Source organism: Pongo pygmaeus, chromosome 20 (genome assembly GCF_028885625.2).
Source record: "Pongo pygmaeus isolate AG05252 chromosome 20, NHGRI_mPonPyg2-v2.0_pri, whole genome shotgun sequence".
NCBI classification, from domain to species: Eukaryota; Metazoa; Chordata; class Mammalia; order Primates; family Hominidae; genus Pongo; species Pongo pygmaeus.
In genome coordinates, this window is record NC_072393.2 from 62,530,772 (window position 1) to 62,552,183 (window position 21,412).

General features: G+C 48.5%; 1 protein-coding gene across 1 annotated transcript in view; it reads left to right on the forward strand.

Moving 5' to 3' along the window:
• NLRP5 (NLR family pyrin domain containing 5) overlaps positions 1–21,412 on the forward strand; it is a 61,931-nt gene that overhangs the window by 24,856 nt on the left and 15,663 nt on the right. Inside the window, 5 exon segments of the mRNA XM_054465503.1 lie at positions 2,347–3,943; positions 8,141–8,311; positions 9,090–9,257; positions 13,664–13,834; positions 16,547–16,717. Of these exon segments, the coding sequence (XP_054321478.1) occupies positions 2,347–3,943; positions 8,141–8,311; positions 9,090–9,257; positions 13,664–13,834; positions 16,547–16,717 (2,278 nt within the window).

Sequence of the window (21,412 nt, forward strand, 5' to 3'; positions counted from 1 at the left end):
ACACATGGTATATATGTATATATGTATATATACACACACACACACACATAAAATTAGCTGAGCATGGTGGCAGACACCTGTAATCCCAGCTACTTGAGAGGCTGAGGCTGGAGAATTGCTTGAACCTGGGAGGTAGAGGCTGCAGTGAGCCAAGATCATGCCACCGCACTCCAGCCTGGGCAACAGAGTGCAACTGTGTCTCAAAAAAAAAAAAAAAATCTTTATCAGATGGGGAAACTGAAGAGCAGCTTGTATCAAATCACACAGATGCTCTACAGCAGGGGTCCCCAACCCCCAGGCCATGGACTGGTAGGGTGGCCTCTTAGGAACCGGGCAGTATAGCAGGAGGGAGCAAAGCTTCATCTGTATTTACAGCTGCTCCCCATGACTCATGTTACCACCTGAGCTCTGCCTCCTGTCATATCAGATGTGGCATTTGGTTCTTACAGGAGCATGAGCCCTATTGTGATCTGCACATTCGAGGGATCTGGGTTGTGTGCTCCTTATGAGAATCTAATGCCTGATGATCTGTCACTGTCTCCCATCACCCCCAGATGGGGCCTCTAGTTATAGGAAAGGAAGCTCAGGCTCCCACTGATCCTACATTATGGTGAGTTGTATGATTATTTCATTATATATTACAATGTAATCATAATAAAGGAACAATAAACGTAATGTACTTGAATCATCTCAAAACCAGCCCCTTCTACCCCAGTCTGTGGAAAAATTTTCTTCCACAAAACTGGTCCCTGGTGCCAAAAAGATTGGGGATCACTGCTGTACCATAGAGCTTGGGTTCCAGGCAGGATCTGTCTGACCTCAAGGAGCGTGCTCCCCTCTCTTTTTTTTTTTTTTTTTTTTTTTGAGATGGAGTCTCACTCTGTCGCCCAGGCTGGAGTGCAGGTGGCGCGATCTCGGCTCACTGCAAGCTCCACCTCCTGGGTTCATGCCATTCTCCTGCTTCAGCCTCCCAGGTAGCTGGGATTACAGGCACCCGCCAACATATCTGGCTAATTTTTTGTGTGTATTTTTAGTACAGAAGGGGTTTCAGCGTGTTAGCCAGGATGGTCTCAATCTCCTGACCTTGTGATCCACCTGCCTCGGCCTCCGAAAGTGCTGGGATTACAGGGGTGAGCCACCATGTCCGGCCGCTCCCCTCTTTATGTACAGCAGGATTCCCCTGTTGTGTGGGGGAAACCAAGGGATGGAACAGGAGGGGCACACCTGTCATACAGGTGTAGAACTTGGGGCCATGGTACATGCATCCATGGCTCCCTCAAGTTCCCCTCCCCCTTCCCCTCCCCAAGGCTACATATGTTGGCATACATCATTTAACAAATACTTGAGTTCCTACAGAGTGTCAGGCACTGTCATAAATACTGAAGGTCCAAGAGTGAGTAAGAAAGTCCATGTTTAGTCTACGGGGGGAGACCATCAGCAAATACAACATAACCCATCAGGTCCCCAGTGCAAAAAGGGACATCGGGTTGAACGGGGGAAGCAGAGCTATTTTGTGGGTTATTAAGAAGCTTTTGAGGCCTTTAAAATAGGGAATGAAGAGTGAGCATGTTCTCAGCACCTGGCTAGGAAGAAAGAGGACCCACGTCTGAAGGCTGCCTCAGGCCCCGCTGACGCTGGGTCCAGGGTTTCTGTGAGGTATATTTTTACTAAAATTCAGATTGGCTTCAGCTGGGCGCAGTGGTTCATGCCTACTTTCGGAGGCCGAGGTGGGCAGATCCACGAGGTCAGGAGATTGAGACCATCCTTGCTAACACGGTGAAACCCTGTTTCTCTAAAAATACACAAAATTAGCTGGGCATGGTGGCAGGCGCATGTAGTCCCAGCTACTCGGGAGGCTGAGGCAGGAGAATGGCATGAACCCGGGAGGCGGAGCTTGCAGTGAGCTGAGATGGCGCCACTGCACTCCAGCCTGGGTGACAGAGCAAGATTCCGTCTCAAAAAAAAAAAAAAAAAAAATCAGACTGGCTTCAAATTTTGTTTCCTGATTTATTTTTATTTTTATTTTGAGATGGAGTCTCACTCTGTCACCAGGCTGGAGTGCAGCAGTATGATCTCAGCTCACTGCAACCTCCATCTCCCGGGTTCAACCAGATTCTCCTGCCTCAGCCTCCTGAGTAGCTGGGTCTACAGGTGCCCACTACCATGCCTCACTAATTTTTGTATTTCTTATTAGAGATGGGGCTTTGCCATGTTGACCAGGCTGGTCTCAAACTCCTGACCTGAGGTGATATGCCTATCTCGACCTCCAAAAACGCAGGGATGACAGGCGCGAGCCACCGCGCCTGGTCTGTTTCCTGATTTTCATTCTACCGTCTCTGACTTCAGGCCCTGGAGGTGACAAATGGGACTACAAGAGTCACGTGATGACCAAATTCACTGAGAAGGAGGATGTACGTCGTAGTTTTGAAAAAACTGCTGCAGACTTGCCGGAAATGCAAATGTTGGCTGGTGCTTTTAATTCAGACCAGTGGGGCTTCCGGCCTCGCACGGTGGTTCTGCACGGAAAGTCAGGAATTGGGAAAACTGCTCTGGCCAGAAGGATCGTGCTGTGCTGGGCACAAGGTGGACTCTACCAGGGAATGTTCTCCTACGTCTTCTTCCTCCCCGTTAGAGAGATGCAACAGAAGAAGGAGAGCAGTGTCACAGAGTTCATCTCCAGGGAGTGGCCAGACTCCCAGGCTCCAGTGACAGAGATCATGTCCCGACCAGAAAGGCTGTTATTCATCATTGATGGTTTCGATGACCTGGGCTCTGTCCTCAACAATGACACAAAGCTCTGCAAAGACTGGGCTGAGAAGCAGCCACCGTTCATCCTCATATGCAGTCTGCTGAGGAAAGTCCTGCTCCCTGAGTCCTTCCTGATCATCACCGTCAGAGACGTGGGCATAGAGAAGCTCAAGTCGGAGGTCGTGTCTCCCCGTTACCTGTTAGTTAGAGGAATCTCCGCAGAACAAAGAATCCACTTGCTCCTTGAGCGCGGGATCGGTGAACATCAGAAGACGCAAGGGTTGCGTGTGATAATGAACAACCGTAAGCTGTTCGACCAGTGCCAGGTCCCCGCTGTGGGCTCTCTGATCTGCGTGGCTCTGCAGCTGCAGGACGTGGTGGGGGAGAGTGTCGCCCCCTTCAACCAAACGCTCACAGGCTTGTACGCCGCTTTTGTGTTTAATCAGCTCACCCCTCGAGGCGTGGTCCGGCGCTGTCTCAATCGGGAGGAAAGAGTTGTCCTGAAGCGCTTCTGCCGTATGGCTGTGGAGGGAGTGTGGAATAGGAAGTCTGTGTTTGATGGTGATGACCTCATGGTTCAAGGACTCGGGGAGTCTGAGCTCCGTGCCCTGTTTCACATGAACATCCTTGTCCCAGACAGCCACTGTGAGGAGTACTACACCTTCTTCCACCTCAGTCTCCAGGACTTCTGTGCTGCCTTGTACTATGTGTTAGAGGGGTTGGAAATTGAGCCAGCTCTCTGCCCTCTGTACGTTGAGAAAACAAAGAGGTCCATGGAGTTTAAACAGGCAGGCTTCCATATCCACTCACTTTGGATGAAGCGTTTCTTGTTTGGCCTCGTGAGTGAAGACGTAAGGAGACCACTGGAGGTCCTGCTGGGCTGTCCCATTCCCCTGGGGGTGAAGCAGAAGCTTCTGCACTGGGTCTCTCTGTTGGGTCAGCAGCCTAACGCCACCACCCCAGGAGACACCCTGGACGCCTTCCACTGTCTTTTCGAGACTCAAGACAAAGAGTTTGTTCGCTTGGCATTAAACAGCTTCCAAGAAGTGTGGCTTCCGATTAACCAGAATCTGGACTTGATAGCATCTTCCTTCTGCCTCCAGAACTGTCCGTATTTGCGGAAAATTCGGGTGGATGTCAAAGGGATCTTCCCAAGAGATGAGTCAGCTGAGGCATGTCCTGTGGTTCCTCTATGGTGAGTACCCCAGGCAGTTTTATCCTATGCCATGTGCTGAGCTCTGTGTCCCTACTGCTGGGACTTGACATGACTTCCAGGAACTTCAAGGTCCCAGAGAATTCTTTCAGGATGAATGGCCCAGATGATGTCCAGCTGGCTAAAATGCCAGGACCCGAATCTGGCTCATTGTCCACACCTGGGAAAGGTCTTTCAAAATACAGGACCCCGCCCAAGACTCTAAAGGAAAAGCTCTGGGGTTGAAACCCAGGAATAGGTGGTTTATTTTATTATTTTGAGTCAGAGTCTCACTCTGTCGCCAGGCTGGAGTGCAGTGGCACGATCTCAGCTCACTGCAAACTCCACCTCCCAGGCTCAAGCGATTCTCCTGTCTCAGGCTGCCGAGGAGCTGGGACTACAGGCATGCACCACCATGTCCAGCTAGTTTTTGTAATTTTAGTAGAGGCGGGATTTCACCACATTGGCCATGCTGGTCTCGAACTCCTGACCTCAGGTGATCCACCCACCTCAGCCTCCCAAAGTGCTGGGATTACAGGCATCAGCAAGCCCCACCCATCAATGTGACTGCTCAGGTTTGTGGACTGCTTATTTGGTATGGGGTCCAGGGCCGTGCTGTCCAATAGTTCTGTGATGGAAATATTCCATGTGCCTTGTCCAGTAGGACAGCCACCAGCCTCATAAGCCTGTTGAGCATCTGAAACGTGGTGAGTGAGACTGTGGAGGTGAAACTCATCTCACTCCATTTCAACTCATTTGTATTTTTTTCTTTTTTTGAGACAGAGTCTCACTGTGTCACCAAGGCTGGAGTACAGCAGCATGATCTTTGCTCACTGCAACCTCTGCCTCCCGGGTTCAAGCGATTCTCCTGACTCAGCCTCCCAAGTAGCTGGGATTATAGGCATGTGCCACCATACCTGGCTAATTTTTGTATTTTTAGTAGAGACAGGGTTTTACCATGTTGGCCAGGCTGATCTCGAACTCCTGACCTCAGGTGAGCCACCTGCCTTGGCCTCCCAAAGTGCTGGGATTATAGGCATAAGCTGCTGTGCCCGGCCTCATTTGTATTTAAATAGTCACATGTAGCTGATGCTTACTGAATAGTGCAGGTCTAGAAAACACACTTTGCTGGACTGTCTCAATGTCATCCTCCTATGACCCAGAACACAGCAGTGACGAATGTGGACAGGCTGGGTGGACGAGGATTGCTCGAGGCCAGGTTTTTGAGACCAGCCTGGGCAACAAAGTAAGACCCTGTCTGTGGACAGGCTGGGTGCAGTGGCTCATGCTTGTAATCCCAGCACTTTGGGAGGCTGAGGTGGGTGGATCACGAGGTCAGGAGTTCGAGACCAGTCTGGCCAACATAGTGAAACCCTGTCTCTACTAAAAATACAAAAATTAGCCAGGCATGGTGGCACATGCCTGTAGTCCCAGCTACTCAGCACGCTGAGGCAGGAGAATTGCCTGAACCCAGGAGGCGGAGGTTGCAGTGAGCCAAGATCACGCCACTGCACTCCAGCCTGGGCATCAGAGTGAGACTCCATCTCAAAAAATAAAAAAAAAAAGCATCAAATTATCACATGGGGCTGGGCACGGTGGCTCACGCCTATAATCCTAGCACTTTGGGAGGCTGAGGCAGGTGGCTCACATTAGGTCAGGAGTTCAAGATCAGCCTAGCCAACAAAGCGAAACCCCATCTCTGCTAAAAATACAAAAATTAGTGGGGTGTGGTGGTGGATGCCTGTAATCCCAGCTACTCGGGAGGCTGAGGCAGGAGAATTGCTGGAACCCTACGGGCGGAGGTTGCAGTGAGCCAAGATGCCACCACTGCGCTCCAGCCTGGGTGACAGAGTGAGACTCCGTCTCAAAAAAAAAAAAAAAATTCTCACATGGAAGAGGTCTGGCACAGCATCTGCTGTGTGCTAAGGCCTTGATAACATGGCAGCTACCCTTGGTCGGAAAACAATTGAGTACAAATTCTTGCTTTTTAGGAGGTGAGCTCACATCAGTGCAGAAAGAACGAACAGCTTGCCCATTACCTTGTTCTTTCCACAGCCAAGGGGAGTCACAGCCTGGGCAATTTTCCTATAGATTGGCTGAAAATGTGCACAGCCACAGGCTAAGCACTGAGATGGGAAATTTACATATAATAAAAAGTCACAGCTACTTGTGTTCACAGCTACCCTGTGCTATACTTTCCATTCACTTTCTTCTTCTTTTTTTTTTTTGGGGGGGGGGAGATGGAGTTTCGCTCGGTCACCCAGGCTGGAGTGCAGTGGTGTGATCTCAGCTCACTGCAACCTCCACCTCCTGGGTTCAAGTGATTCTCCTGCTTCGGCCTCCCTGGTAGCTGGACTACAGTTGCCCACTACCACACCTGGCTAACTTTTGTATTTTTAGTAGAGATGGGGTTTCACCATATTGGCCAGGCTGGTCTCGAACTCCTGACCTTGTGATCCTCCCACCTTGGCCTCCCAAAGTGCTGGGATGACAGGTGTGAGCCACCGCGCTCGGCCTCTATTTTTCTTTTATTCTTCAGGGCAAACCCATGAGGTTAGCTCCCTGTTCACAAACGTGGGAAGGTATACACTCAGACATGCGGGAATGTATAAACTCAGACGGGAGATGATTGCCAGTGGACGGGAGACTAATTGCTCCAATTTTTAGGTGTACGATACAATATTAACTACAGGCAGGACATTGTACAGCAGATCTCTAGAACTTTTTCATCTCACATCACTGATACTTCACGCTCATGAAACAATAACTCCATCTCCCCTGCTCCCCAGGCCCCTGGCAGCCTCCACTCTACTTTCTGCTATTTTAGATATTTCAAAGTAGAATCATGAGCCGAGTGTGGTGGTAGCTCATGCCTGTCATCCCAGCACTTTGGGAGGCCGAGGCGGGAGGATCCCAAGCTCAGGAGTTTCGAGAGCAGCCTGACCAACTAAAAAATACAAAAATTAGCCAGGTATGGTGGTGGGCACCTGTAATCTCAGCTACTTGGGAGGCTGAGGCAGGAAAATCACTTGAACTTAAGAGGTGGAGGTTGCAGTGAGCCAAAATCACACCACTGCACTCCAGCCTCGGCGACAGAGACTCCGTCTCCAAAAAAAAAAAAAAAAAAAAAAAGTTGAATCATGCAGTATTTGATTTGTCCTTCTGTGACTGGTATAGCTCACCTAACATAATATCCTCCAGGTTCATCCACGCCGTCAAAAACGGTAGAATGTCCTCCTTTAAGGATGAGTAATAGTCCATTAATGTGTGTATCACATGTTCTTTATCTGTTCATCCATGGATGGACATGTAAGTTTTCCACATCTGAACTATTATGAATAATGCCACAGTGAGTGTGGGAGACCAAACACCTCTTCCACATCCTGATCTCAGTTCTTCTGGGTATATACCCAGAGGTAGGATTGTTAGGTCCTATGGTAGCTCTATTCTAATATTTTTTAGGAACCTCTGTACTGTTTTCCATAGCTGTTGCACAGTTTTACGTTCAAGTGGGGCTGGAATTGAAGCAAAGATCTGATGCAGGGCTGGGCGCAGTGGTGGCTCACACCTGTAATCCCAGCAATTTGGGAGGCCGAGGCGGGGGCAGATGATCATGAGATCAGGAGTTCGAGACCGTCCTGGCCAACATGGTGAAACCCCATCTCTATTAAAAATGCAAAAATTAGCTGTGCGTGGTGGCATGTGCCTGTAGTCCCAGCTACTCGGGAGGCTGAGGCAGGAGAATCGCTTGAACCCAGGAGGCAGAAGTTGCAGTGAGCTGAGGTCGCGCCACTGCACTCCAGCCTGGGCGACGGAGCGAGACTCCATCTCCAAAAAAAAAAAAAAAAAAAAGATCTGATTCAGGAGCTGGCAGTTCCTAGTCATGCCTGCATACCTCCTCGGGTATCGATATATCCAGGAGGCAGGGTGGACGCAGGGCTAGTCATGCAAAGCGTGATGGCGCCGCTAAGTTGCCTCAGAGCCTCTAAAGCCACCCTGGTCTCACCTCGATAGCTCGGTCCCTCTCCTCCATGTGTTGCCACGACTGCTCATGTTAAACTCCATCCCCCAGGAGCCCGTGCTTCTATCCCCTGATGTAGGATGCGCCTCAAGCTCTGTCTCTCTCCTCTGACATGTTGTCACGACTGCTCACGTTAAACTCCTTCCCACGAGCCCACATTTCTATCCCCCCTGACATAGGATGCAGGGTAAAACCCTCATTGAGGAGCAGTGGGAAGATTTCTGCTCCGTGCTTGGCACCCACCCACACCTGCGGCAGCTGGACCTGGGCAGCAGCATCCTGACAGAGCGTGCCATGAAGACCCTGTGTGCCAAGCTGAGGCATCACACCTGCAAGATACAGACCCTGATGTAAGGCTGCCCGCCCCCTACGGGAGAATCCCTTCCCGTGACGCTATCCCAGCTCTCCCCTACCTCCTGAGAGAAGACCCATCTGAAACCTCTCAAGTGCAGCCTGAGGGCATAAGCGCCACCAAAGGTGTAGGAACCAAGTTCCCAAAAGCACAGAGTGGGGAGTCACTAAAGACCTTGTGATCAGCCAGGCGCGGTGGCTCACGCCTGTAATCCCAGCACTTTGGGAGGCCGAGGCGGGTGGATCACCTGAGGTCAGGAGTTCAAGACCAGCCTGGTCACCATGGCGAAACCCCATCTTTACTAAAAATACAAAAAAATTTAGTAAGGCATGGTGGCGTGTGCCTGTAATCCCAGCTACTTGGGAGGCTGAGGCAGGGGAATTGCTTGAACCAGGGAGGCAGAGGTTGCGTGAGCCAAGATCGTGCCACTACATTCCAGCCTGGGTGACAGAGCGAGACTCCATCTTAAAAAAAAAAAAAAAAAAAAAAAAAAAAAAAAAAAACACTTTGTGATGATGTTACCGAAGCAGGCTCCTTGACACCAGGTTTGGACGGGTTTGGATGGATTAAGCTCCCCAAGGCAGGGAGTGTTAATACTGTTTCACATGCTATTCCCAGTAGCTGGCCCATCACAGGCACTCGGGTATTCGTTGCTTTAAAAGGAAATATAATTAATTAGAAATTTGCAAGTTAGAATGGGAGAAGGAAGGGAAGGAAAAATGGGGATACAACTAAACATCACCAGTGTCGAATGTGTCTCCCCTTCCCCATTGCAGGTTTAGAAATGCACAGATTACCCCTGGTGTGCAGCACCTCTGGAGAACCCTCATTGCCAACCGTAACCTAAGATCCCTCAACTTGGGAGGCACCCACCTGAAGGAAGAGGATGTAAGGATGGCGTGTGAAGCCTTAAAACACCCAAAATGTTTGTTGGAGTCTTTGAGGTATGTCTCTGGTAGAGCTTTTGCCTTGTGTTTCTTCATTTTTACTTGTGTTTGAAATGATTACATAAAGTGGCAAAAATTAAAGAGCTGCAAAGATGGAAAAGTTTTGGTGATGGATGGTGGTGACAGTTGCAGGAGTTGAGTGCCACTGAATTGCACACCTAGATAGTTAAAATAGTGCATTCGGTTATAAATACTTTATCACGATTAAAAAAACTCAGTTTCATTAAAAATTGTTTATGCAGAGGCAAGGTCTCGTTTGGTTGCTCAGTCTGGTCTTGAACTCCTGGGCTCAGGCGGTCCTCCCCCCTTGGCCTCCCAGAGCACTGGGATTACAGGCGTGAGCCACCATACCCAGCGAGATTTTAATTGTATAGAGGTTGAATGTGCCCTTCTGGGCCAGGCGTGGTGGCTCACGCCTGTAATCCCAGCACTTTGGGAGGCCAAGGCAGGCAGATCACTTGAGGTCAGGAGTTCAAGACCAGCCTGGCCAACATGGTGAAACTCCACCTCTACCAAAAATACAAAAATTAGCCGGGCATGGCAGGCACCTGTAATCCCAGCTACTCGGGAGGCTGAGTCAGGAGAATCCCTTGAACTCAGGAGGCGGAGGTTGCAGCGAGCTGAGACCGTGCCACTGCACTCCAGCCTGGGCAACAAGAGCAAAACTCTGTCTCAAAGAAAAATGCCCTTCTGGTAGTTTCTCCCAGTGGTTAATCTTACATACTATCGCATAATATCAAAACTGGGAAACATCCTGGTACAGTGTGTGTACATTATTCTGTAGCAGTTTATTACATCTAGATTTGTGTAACAATCACAGTAACCAAGATGCTCTGGAGTCACACACCCCTCCCTAACTGCACTGTTCCTAATCCTCATCAGCCACGTGTTTTCCATCTCTGTATAACCTTGTCATTTTGACAATGCTCTTAAAGTGAAATCAGTGTGGTACATCCTCACCTGAGACTGGCTTTGCTCCATCAGCGCTTGAGATCCACCCAAGCAGTCATGTGTTACACACTTTCTTCCTTTCTATTGGTGACAGCCATTCAATGCTGTGGAGTACCACAGTTTAACCATTCACCTATCCAGGGACTGGTTGGTTGGTTGGTTGGTCCCAGTTTGCAGCTCTTACTGTGGTTTGTAAGTCCTGGGAAGGTGGTTTTTTCATTAGATTAGCTTGGTCTAGAGATACAACTATTTAATGTTTATATAGTTTTCTTTTCTTTTTTCTTTTTTTTTCTTTTTTTTTTTTTTTTTTGGACTGAGTCTAGCTCAGTAGCTCAGGTTGGAGTGCAGTGGCATGATCTCAGCTCACTGCAACCTCCATCTCCCTGGTTTTTTGACTGAGTCTAGCTCAGTTGCTCAGGTTGGAGTTCAGTGGCACGATCTCAGCTCACTGCAACCTCCACTTCTCCTGCCTCAGCCTCCCAAGTAGCTGGGATTACAGGCACCCACCACCATACCTGGCTAATTCTTATATTTTTAGTAGAGATGGGGGTTTCACCATGTTGGCCAGGCTGGCCTCGAACTCCTGACCTCAAGTGATCCACCTGCTGTGTCCTCCCAAATAAAGTATTCTGAGACAGACAAGTACAAGCCCTGCTTTGAGCTCTGTTGGCTGGCACATCAACTAACATCGAAGAATAATAAGAAAGAAGAAGAATTTGCTTTGCACCATGTGTGTGTTTGCCTGGCAGCCAGGGAACTGCACTTTAAGAAGATGTAACCCAGGGAAATTAGCCAAAGCACAGATGTTGTCTCAGGATGAAAATGCTGTGCCTGACATCGTGTGGGGTTTATCTGGGAACAGATGGAGGAAGCTGCATGCTCACTCTTTTGCTCACTCTCTGCACCACAAGTGCAGAGAGCTGGAGCTTAGATTCAAAGAATAAATAAGATGCACATTGTCGGAAAAGATGGATGGAGGTTATTTGGGGCCAAGGAAGGAAAAAGCATGAAGTCACTTAGGTCCAGTTTCCTGGAAGTCTAACGAATTTACCTTCTCATAACTCAACTAATGAATTTACGTTCTCATAACTCACAGGGGCACAGGAGTATTGCTCTCTTCTCTTCACTCCTGTATTCCCAGAACCTAGAACTGCTCTATTCCCAGGATCTGACCCATATTCCCCAAAGTACTTACTGGATAGAGGGATGGGATGATCAGCTAAGTCTCTAAATGGGAGACTTTGACTTTGGAAGATGGATTGGGCCACATTGTGAAAGGTTTCCATTCACTATCACATTGAGGAGTTGGAACTTTCTTGTATTCAATAACGACAGATGCTAGATTCTACGTATAGTATGACATGTTCCAGGGATGCGCTGATGAATAAAACGAGATTCTTTTATTCAATAATGACAGATGCTTGATTTTGCATGTAGTACTACGACATGTTCCTGGGACATGCTCATGAATGAATTGAGATTCTTTTTTCTTTTTTTTTTTTTTTTTTCTTTTTTTTTTTTTTTTAGAGACAGTCTTGCTCTGTTGCCCAGGCTGGAGTGCAGTGGTGCAATCTCGGCTCATTGCAAGCCCCATCTCCTGGGTTCACGCCATTCTCCTGCCTCAGCCTCCCAAGTAGCTAGCACTACAGGTGCCCGCCACCACGTCCGGCTAATTTTTTTGTATTTTTTTAAGTAGAGATGGAGTTTCACCATGTTAGCCAGGATGGTCTCGATCTCCTGACCTCGTGATCCGCCCGCCTGGGCCTCCCAAAGTGCTGGGATTACAGGCATGAGCCACTGCGCCTGGCCGAGATTCCTTTATTCAATAACGACAGATGCTTGATTCTGTGTGTAGTACTATGACATGTTCCTGGGATGTGCTGATAAATGAAACGAGATTGTTTTATTCAATAACGACAGATGCTTGATTCTGCGTGTTAGCACTACGACATGTTCCAGAGATGTGCTGATGAATGAAACAAGATTTCTGCTCTCATGATGCTCACAGGCCAGCACAGGGAAAGCAAAGCAAGACAAAAAGAATGATGTGTGCACACACACGGCAGGAGCATGTATAGGCTTGGAGAGCTCTAAAAGTTGTCTAAAATTCAACACAGACCAGGCACAGTGGCTCATGCCTATCATCTCAGAATTCTGGGAGGCCAAGGCAGGTGGCTCACCTGAGGTCAGGAGTTCGAGACCAGCCTGGCCAACATGGCGAAACCCCGTCTCTACTAAAAATACAAAAATTAGCCAGGCGTGGTGACATGCACCTATAATTCCAGCTACTTGGGAGACTGAGGCAGGAGCATCACTTGAACCCGGGAAGCAGAGGTTACAGTGAGCCGAGATTATACCACTGCACTCTAGCCTGGGTGACAGAGTGAGACTGTCTCAAAAAATAATAAAATAAATCTGCTTCCTTCATCTCCGCCCTAGCCAGGCCCTGGCCTAAATGTTTTGTGGCTATTCTAACATCTAATCCTCACAACCACCACTGAGGTTGGAAATGCTGTCCTCATTTCCAGGGCATAAACTGAGTTGCAGAGATGCTAAGCTACTCAGTTAATAGGGAATTAAGTGATGTGTTAGACTTGGGGGTGGATGTGCTGGCTCGTGGGGTAGCTGTGTACATTAGTCTTTTGTAAATACCGCCGGTCATCCTGGAAGCTCGTGCCCTTCGGCAAATGCTCAAGTGCCCTTTGTGTACCAGGCACCGTCGCAGCTGCCGAGGGGACCATAGAGAACGAAGCAACCAGGCCTCCACCTTCATGGAGATGACATTCTAGGAAGGAAGACAGGCAGGAAACAAGCACTAACATAAGTATGTGGAACGTTGGCTGGAGGTCAGGCGCGGTGGCTCACGCCTGTAATCCCAGTGCTTTGGGAGGCCAAGGCGGGTGGATCACAAGGTCAGGAGTTCGAGACCAGCCTGGCCAACAAGATGAAACCCCGTCTCTACTAAAAATACACAAATTAGCCAGGTATGGTGGCGGGCACCTGTAATCCCAGCTACTCAGGAGCCTGAGGCAGGAGACTTGCTTGAATCCAGGAGACGGAGGTTGCAGTAAGCCAAGATCATGCCACTGCACTCCAGCCTAGGTGACAAGAGCAAGACCCTGTCTCAAAAAAAAAAAAAAAATTGGCTGGGGTGGGTTGCTATGAATGTTGAGATAATGGAGGGAAGTGGGGTAGGCACCGTTTAAGGTCTGGCTTACCTGAAAGGCGACCTTCAAGAGATATGAATGAGGACGTGAACCCCATGAAAACCTGAGGGAGGGAGGAGGGGAGGTTGCAATGGAAGGAACAGCAACTTCTCAGACCTGGAGGCAGGAGCAGACAGAGTCCGAGGACCAGGAAAATGGCCAGCGCTGCTGACGTGTGCTGAATAGAGGGGAAATGGGCTGCTTTGGATGAGAGCTGGGATTGGTTCATGTTGCCTGTCTCTGCAGGCTGGATTGCTGTGGATTGCCCCACGCCTGTTACCTGAAGATCTCCCAAATCCTTACGAACTCCCCCAGCCTGAAATCTCTGAGCCTGGCAGGAAACAAGGTGACAGACCAGGGAGTGACGCCTCTCAGTGATGCCTTGAGGGTCTCCCAGTGCACACTGCAGAAGCTGATGTGAGTGCCACTTCCTTTCCACTGGGATTATCGTAACTTCGATTCTCCAGGTCATGGTGGGAGAGGAATGAGCAGATGCACAAACCAGGGGTGAGGAAGGAAGTTGGGACCTCCCAAGACTTGCCCAATGTGGGGTGTAAGTCTGACCTGAAAAACATCTGTTCTTGCTCCCAAACTCTAAATGGAGATAAAAGGTGGACGCGGGAATCAGCCAGGTGGAAATTGCATAATGACCTTCCCTCTTGATAAAGCTCTCTTGGGTGAGAGGCTTATGTGTGCAGCTTACACTGTGGGTTAGTGGATGCTTGGCCCCACGACTGGAGAGGTATACCCACTCAGTCACTCAACGAACGCGGGTGGGGGTCAGGCTCCTCTCTGCCTGGTAAAGTCCAGGCCAGAGCTCATGCATTCTGGGCTGCTGGGCACAGAGAGGCTCAAAAAGGGGGAGGGTCACCCAAAATCCCAATCCCACCACCTCCTGTGGAGACGTGGGAGCCCAGAGCAGGGATGAACCCAGGCCTGTGGTGGTCTAGCAGAAGTGCCTCCGAGTGGAAACGCAGGGGGCAGCATTTCTGCACCCCCTAACACCTAAAGGGATATCACTTCTTTCCTTTTCCATGTCAGAGTTTTGCTGTTGCCCAAGCTGAGTGCAGTGGTAAGATCTTAGCTTACTGCAGCCTCGACCTCTTGGGCCCAAGCGATCCTCCCGCCTTGGCCTCCCAAAGTTCTGGGACTACAGGTGTGAGCCCACCATGCCCGGCCCACTTGCTTACTGATAACTGATCTAGGGAGGGAGGCGAAGCAGCAGCAGCAGTTATAGCAACCACTATTCAATGCTTACTGAGCTGTGCCAAGCACAGCACTAAAATCCCTCCAACCCTTCCTCGCTGAGTTCTCAAAACAGGTCTATGGAGCAGGTGCTGTTGATAACCATATTGACAGATGAGACAGCTTCGGAAAGGCTGTGTCACTTGTCCACATTTGGACGGTGCTTGGATGGTGATGCCAGGAGTCAAGAGTGGGGCCGATTCAGCTGAGCCACCCAGCGTGGCAACCACTAATCCACATGTGGCCAGCCAAATCTAAATTAAATGGGAAAGTCAGTTTCCTCATCACACTAGACCCATGTCAAGAGCTCAGTAGCCATGTGGGGCTAGCAGCTCCCATTCTGGACACTGCAGCTCTAGGTGACCTTTAATCTTACCTGGATGGCAGTGCTGGTATCAGCAGTGAGACATCCAGGCTCAGAAGGTGACGGGCTGTGGCCCCATCACACCCTGAGCTCTCTGTCTTGGGTGTCATATTCTCAAGGGGAAGGGGCATTCACTCCAAGTTCTTGTTACAGCAAAACACCTATCACTTATGTAGCGACTGTGTCTGGAATCACTTCAGTGCTACATAAAAAGCTGCTTAAACGGCCAGGTGTGGTGGCTCACACCTGTAATCCCAGCACTTTGGGAGGCTGAGGCGGGCGGATCACCTGAGGTCAGCAGTTCAAGACCAGCCTGGCCAATGTGGTGAAACCCCATCTTTACTAAAAATACAAAAAAATTAGCTGGGCATGGTGGCAGGTGCCTGTAATCCTAGCTACTCGGGAGGCTGAGGCAGGAGACTCACTTGAACCTGGGAGGCATAGGTTGTGGTGAGCCAAGGTCACACCATTGCACTCCAGCCTGGGCAACAAGAGCGAAACTCCATCTCAAAAGCAGACAGAGTATCTAGTTTATGCCTAAGGGTCATGATGTGTTAAATGTACTGTTTTGGGGGGTGGTCTTGCTCACTGTTCTGGAGTATAGTGGCATAATCACAGCTCACTGCAGCCTCTACCTCCCAGGCTCCAGGGATCCTCCTGCCTCAGCTTCCCAAGTAGCTGTGACTACATGCATGTACCACCATGCCCAGCTAATTTTTTCTTTTTAGAGACAGAGTCCTGCTATGTTGCCCAGGCTGGTCTCGAACTCCTGGGCTCAAGCACTCCTCCCGCCTCAGCCTCTCAAAATGAGATTGCAAACATAAGCCACGGTGCCTGGCCTAAGTATACTTTTAAATTGGAAAAATTGGCCCAGTATAGTGGCTCACACCTGTAAACCCAACACTTTGGGAGGCAGAGGCAGGCGGATCCCCTGAGGTCAGGAGTTGGAGACCAGCTTCGAGACCAGCCTGACCAACATGGTGAAGCCCGTCTCTACTAGAAATACAAAAATTAGCCAAACATGGTGGTGCACGCCTATGATCCCAGCTACTCAGGAGACTGAGGCCGGAGAATCATTTGAACCTGAGAGGCAGAGGTTGCAGTGAGCTGAGATCATGCCATTGCACTCCAGCCTAGGCAACAGAGCGAGACTCCATCTCAAATAAATAAAAATAAATAAGAAAATAAATTGGAAAAATTACTCATTTTCGGCAAAGCCTTACATCATAGCCATGTGGGGACTGGAAATGGCCGAGCAGTGAGCAGACCAATGTTGCCCAGCCATTCCCCATTGTGACTGGCAGATCTAATCACCCACAATACTTAGAGTATTCTTTTGGGGCTGATGCACTGGAGTTGAGTTTGCAAGTTAAAGGCAGAGAGGATGTGACTTCACCATATGTCTGCAAGGACATGCCAACTATGGGGGTGATATGTCTTTCTCCTCCTTGTAAAGGAGGGAGAGATGGAACTTTAAGAAGACACCTCATCATGTCCTCTCTGGGGCTCTCTTCTTGCAGACTGCAGGACTGTGGCATCACAGCCACGGGTTGCCAGAGTCTGGCCTCAGCCCTCGTCAGCAACCGGAGCTTGACACACCTGTGCCTATCCAACAACGGCCTGGGGAACGAAGGTGTGAATCTGCTGTGTCGATCCATGAGGCTTCCCCACTGTAGTCTGCAGAGGCTGATGTGAGTCTGGCTTGCTCCCTTACAAGGACTTCCTAGCTTTCTAACATAGCGTGGTGTAGCTCTCAAAGCAGAAAGCAGTGGGGAGGGGATGTGGACATCGTCACATGAAGGAACCTGGTATATGCTGAATTCTGTCCATGTCTCCTAGCTTTCATCCTTTCTTGGAAAATTCTGGGTCTGCCTTTGTGTTATCTTACAGTGGGAAGTCATTTGTTCAAGGACAGTCAGTTCTCATAGTTGGAGGTCATCATGTTCTACAAAGTCACCCTTGAGCACTGAACCAGCCAGCACAGAGCCATTGCCCCTGGGAGAGGTACAGGGTTAGCTTCCTGTGAACCTCTAGTCACATTGTCATCAATTGATGAAAATGTATTTCATGTTTCTGTTCAATGACTTTTACTTGATACACATCGTTGATTCGTTAACATTGAGCGCATGACCAACGGCACTGTGACGCGTGCCTGACAAAGCCCATCTGACACAAATGATGGACCTCACAGCCTCCCCACGCTCCCCGGCATCGGAGAGCACTTTGGCGGCTATGCTAGGAGGTCTTTTTTTTTTTTTTTTTTTTTTTTTTTGAGACGGAGTCTCGCTGTCACCCAGGCTGGAGTGCAGTGGCGCGATCTCGGCTCACTGCAGCCTCCGTCTCCCGGGTTCACGCCATTCTCCTGCCTCAGCCTCAGCCTCCCGAGTAGCTGGGACTACAGGCACCTGCCACCTTGCCCGGCTAATTTTTTGTATTTTTAGTAGAGACGGGGTTTCACCGTGTTAGCCAGGAGGGTCTCGATCTCCTGACCTCGTGATCTGCCCGCCTCGGCCTCCCAAAGTGCTGAGATTACAGGCGTGAGCCACGGTACCCGGCCAGGAGGTCATTTTAAACAACAAAATTGCAGCGGGGCACAGTGGCTCACACCTGTAATACCAGCATTTTGGGAGGCTGAAGCGGGTGGATCACTTGAGCTCAGGAGTTCAAGACCAGCCTGGCCAACATGGTGAAATCCCATCTCTACTAAAAATACAAAAAATTAGCCAGGTGTGGTGGTGCATACCTGTAATCCCAGCGACTCAGGAGGCTGAGGCAGGACAATCAGTTGAACCTGCGAGGTGGAGGTAGCAGTGAGCTGGCATGAGCTGAGATCGTGCCATTGCACTCCAGCCTGGGCAACAGAGTGAGACTGCATCACAAAACAAAACAAAATTGCCCACAAAAAGCACAAAAATCCAACAAACATGGCACTAAATACCCTCAAAAAGGACATTGTTGACAGTGGAGAGCTGAAATCAGTTCAGCCTCCACTGGGAGCAACATGTGTGTCTGGAGACTCAGGTTCTTATCTGCTCTGCACATATGCATGTCCAGGAAGGACTGAGCACTCCCGGTATTGATTTGGAGAATTACCAACACATTCTAGCAAGTAGGAAAATTCACAAATACAGAATCCATGAATAATGAGGATCAATGTGTCGATTACTACTGCATTTATTAGTTGCTAGTGATACAGACACTACACAGATGCAGTTCTCATTATTTTTCCAAAAGTTATTGGGGTACAGGTGGTTACATGAGTAAGTTCTTTTCTTGTGTTTTGAGACAGTCTGGCCCTGTCACCCAGGTTGGAGTGGCGTGGAGCAATCTCAGTTCACTGCAACCTCCACCTCCGCTCCCAGGTTCAAGTGATTCTCCTGCTTCAGCCTCCCAAGTAGATGAGATTACAGCTGTGTGCCACCACACCTGGCTACTTTTTGTATTTTTAGTAGAGGCAGGGTTTTGCCATGTTGTCTAGGCTTGTCTTGAACTCCTGACCACAGGTGATCTGCCTGCCTCGGCCTCCCAAAGTGCTGGGATTACAGGCATGAGCCACCATGCCCAGCCAGGTTACATGAGTAAGTTCTTTAGTGGTGATTTGTGATATTTTGGTGCACCCATCGCTCAAGCAGTGTACACTGCACCATGTTTTGAAGTCTTTTATCCCTCGCCTCCCTCCCATTCTTCCCCCCAAATCCCCAAAGTCCATTGTATCATTCTTATGCCTTTGTGTCCTCATAGCTTAGCTCCCACATATCAGTGAGAATATATCGTGTTTGGTTTTCCATTCCTGAGTTACTTCACCTAGAATAATAGTCTCTAATCTCATCCAGGTCACTGCAAATGCTGTTAATTCATTCCTTTTTATGGCTGCATAGTATTCCATCATATATGTATGTGTGTGTGTGTGTGTGTGTGTATTTCTTTATCCACTCATTGATTGATGGGCATTTGGGTTGGTTCCACGATTTTGCAATTGTCAGTTGTCCTGCTATAAATATATGGGTACAAGTGTCTTTTTCGAATATTGACTATTTCTCTGGGTGGATGCCCAGTAGTGGGATTGCTGGGTCAAATGGTAATTCTACTTTTAGTTCTTTAAGGAATCTCCACACTGTGTTCCATAGTGGCTGTACTAGTTTACTTTCCCACCAGCAGTGTAGATGTGTTCCCTGATCACCATATCTACCCCAGCATCTACTGTGTTTTTTTTTTATTTTTTTATTATGGCCATTCTTACAAGGGTGATGGGGTATCACATTGTGGTTTTGATTTCCATTTCCCTGATTATTAGTGATGTTGAGCCTTTTTTATGTTTGTTGGCCATTTGTATATCTTGAGAATTGTCTATTCATGTCCTCAGCCCACTTTTTGATGAGATTGTTTTTTCTTACGGATTTGTTTGAGTTCATTGTAGACTCGACTCTAGATTGTGAAGATTTTCTCCCACTCTACGGGTTGTCTGTTTACTCTGCTGACTATTCTTTTTTTTTTTTTTTTTTTTTTTTTGGAGACAGTCTCACTCTGTCGTGAGGCTGGAGTGCAGTGGCGTGATCTCCACTCACTGCAAGCTCTGCCTCCCGGGTTCACGCCATTCTCCTGCCTCAGCCTCCCGAGTAGCTGGTAGCTGGGACTACAGGCGTCTGCCACCACACCCGGCTAATTGTTTTTAGTAGAGATGGGGTTTCACCATGTTAGCCAGGATGGTCTCAATCTCCTGACCTTGTGATTCGCCTGCCTCGGCCTCCCAAAGTGCTGGGATTACAGGAGTGAGCCACCGCGCCCGGCCTCTGCTGACTATTCTTTTGCTGTGTAAAAGCTCTTTGGTTCAATTAGGTCCCAGCTATTTATCTTTGTTTTTATTGCATTTACTTTTGGGTTCGTGGTCATGAAATCCTTGCCTAAGCCAATGTCTTGAAGAGTTTTTCCCATGTTATTTTCTAGAATTTTTATAGTATCAAGTCTTAGGTCTTTTTTTTTTTTTTTTTTTTTGGAGACAGTCTTGCTCTGTCACCCAGGCTGGAGTGCAGTGGCACAATCTGAGCTCACTGCAACCTCCACCCCCCAGGTTCAAGTGATTCTCCTGCCTCAGCCTCCCCAGTAGCTGAGATTACAGGCACCCGCCACCACGCCCAGCTAATTTTTGTATTTTTAGTAGAAACGGGGTTTCACCGTGTTAGCCAGGCTGGTCTCGAACTCCTGATCTGCCCGCCTCAGCCTCCCAAAGTGCTGGGATTACCGGTGTAAGCCGCTGCACCCGGTCAGGTTTAAGTCTCTAATCCATCTTGAGCTGATTTTTGTGTAAGGTGAGCGATGAGGATCCGGTTTCATTCTCCGACATGAGGCTAGCCAATTATCTCAGCACCCTTTGTCGAAAAGGGTGTCCTTTCTCCACTTTAGGTTTTTGTTTGCTTTGTTGAAGATCAGTTGGCTGTAATTATTTGGGTTTATTTCTGGGTTCTCTATTCTGTTTCATTGGTCTATGTGCCTATTTTTGCACCAGTACCACACTGTTTTGGTGACTATGCCTTATAGTTTGAAATCAGGTAGTGTGATGCCTCCAGATTTGTTCTTTTTGCTTAGTCTTGCTTTGGCCATGTGGGCTCTTTTTTTGGTTCCATTTGAATTTTAGAATTGTTTAATTCTGTGAAGAACGATGGCGGTATTTTGATGGGGATTGCATTGAATTTTGTAGATTGCTTTGGCAGTATGGCCATTTTCACAATATTGATTCTACCCATCTATGAGCATGGGATGTGTTTCCATTCATTGGTGTTGTCTATGATTTCTTTCAGCAATGTTTTGTAGTTTTCCTTGTAGAGGTCTTTTACCTCCTTGGTTAGGTGTATTCCCAACTTGTGTTGTGTTTTGCAGCTGTTGTAAAAGGGGTTGAGTTCTTGATTTGATTCTCCGCTTGGTGGCTGTTGGTGTATAGAACTATTGATTTGTGTACATTAATCTTGTATCTGGAAACTTGAATTCTTTTATCAGTTCTAGGAGCTTTCTGCAGGAGTCCTTAGCGCTTTCAAGGTAAACATTCATATCGTCAGCAAACAGTGACAGTTTGACTTTCCTGACTTGGATGCCCTTTTTTTCTTTCTCTTGTCTGATTACTGTGGCTAGCACTTCCAGTACTATGTTGAAGAGGAGTAGTGAGAGTGGGCATCCTTGTCTTTGTTACGCATGCATCTAAGTGAAGAGACAACCTGAACAGTCTAAGTGTGAGCAACAAGGCTGTTTATTCACTTTGGTGTGAGCAGGCTGAGTCCGAAAAGAGAGTCAGTGAAGGGTGGTGGGTTTGGAGCTAGTTTTTTTTTTAAATATACTTTAAGTTTTAGGGTACATGTGCACAACGTGCAAGTTAGTTACATATCTATACATGTGCC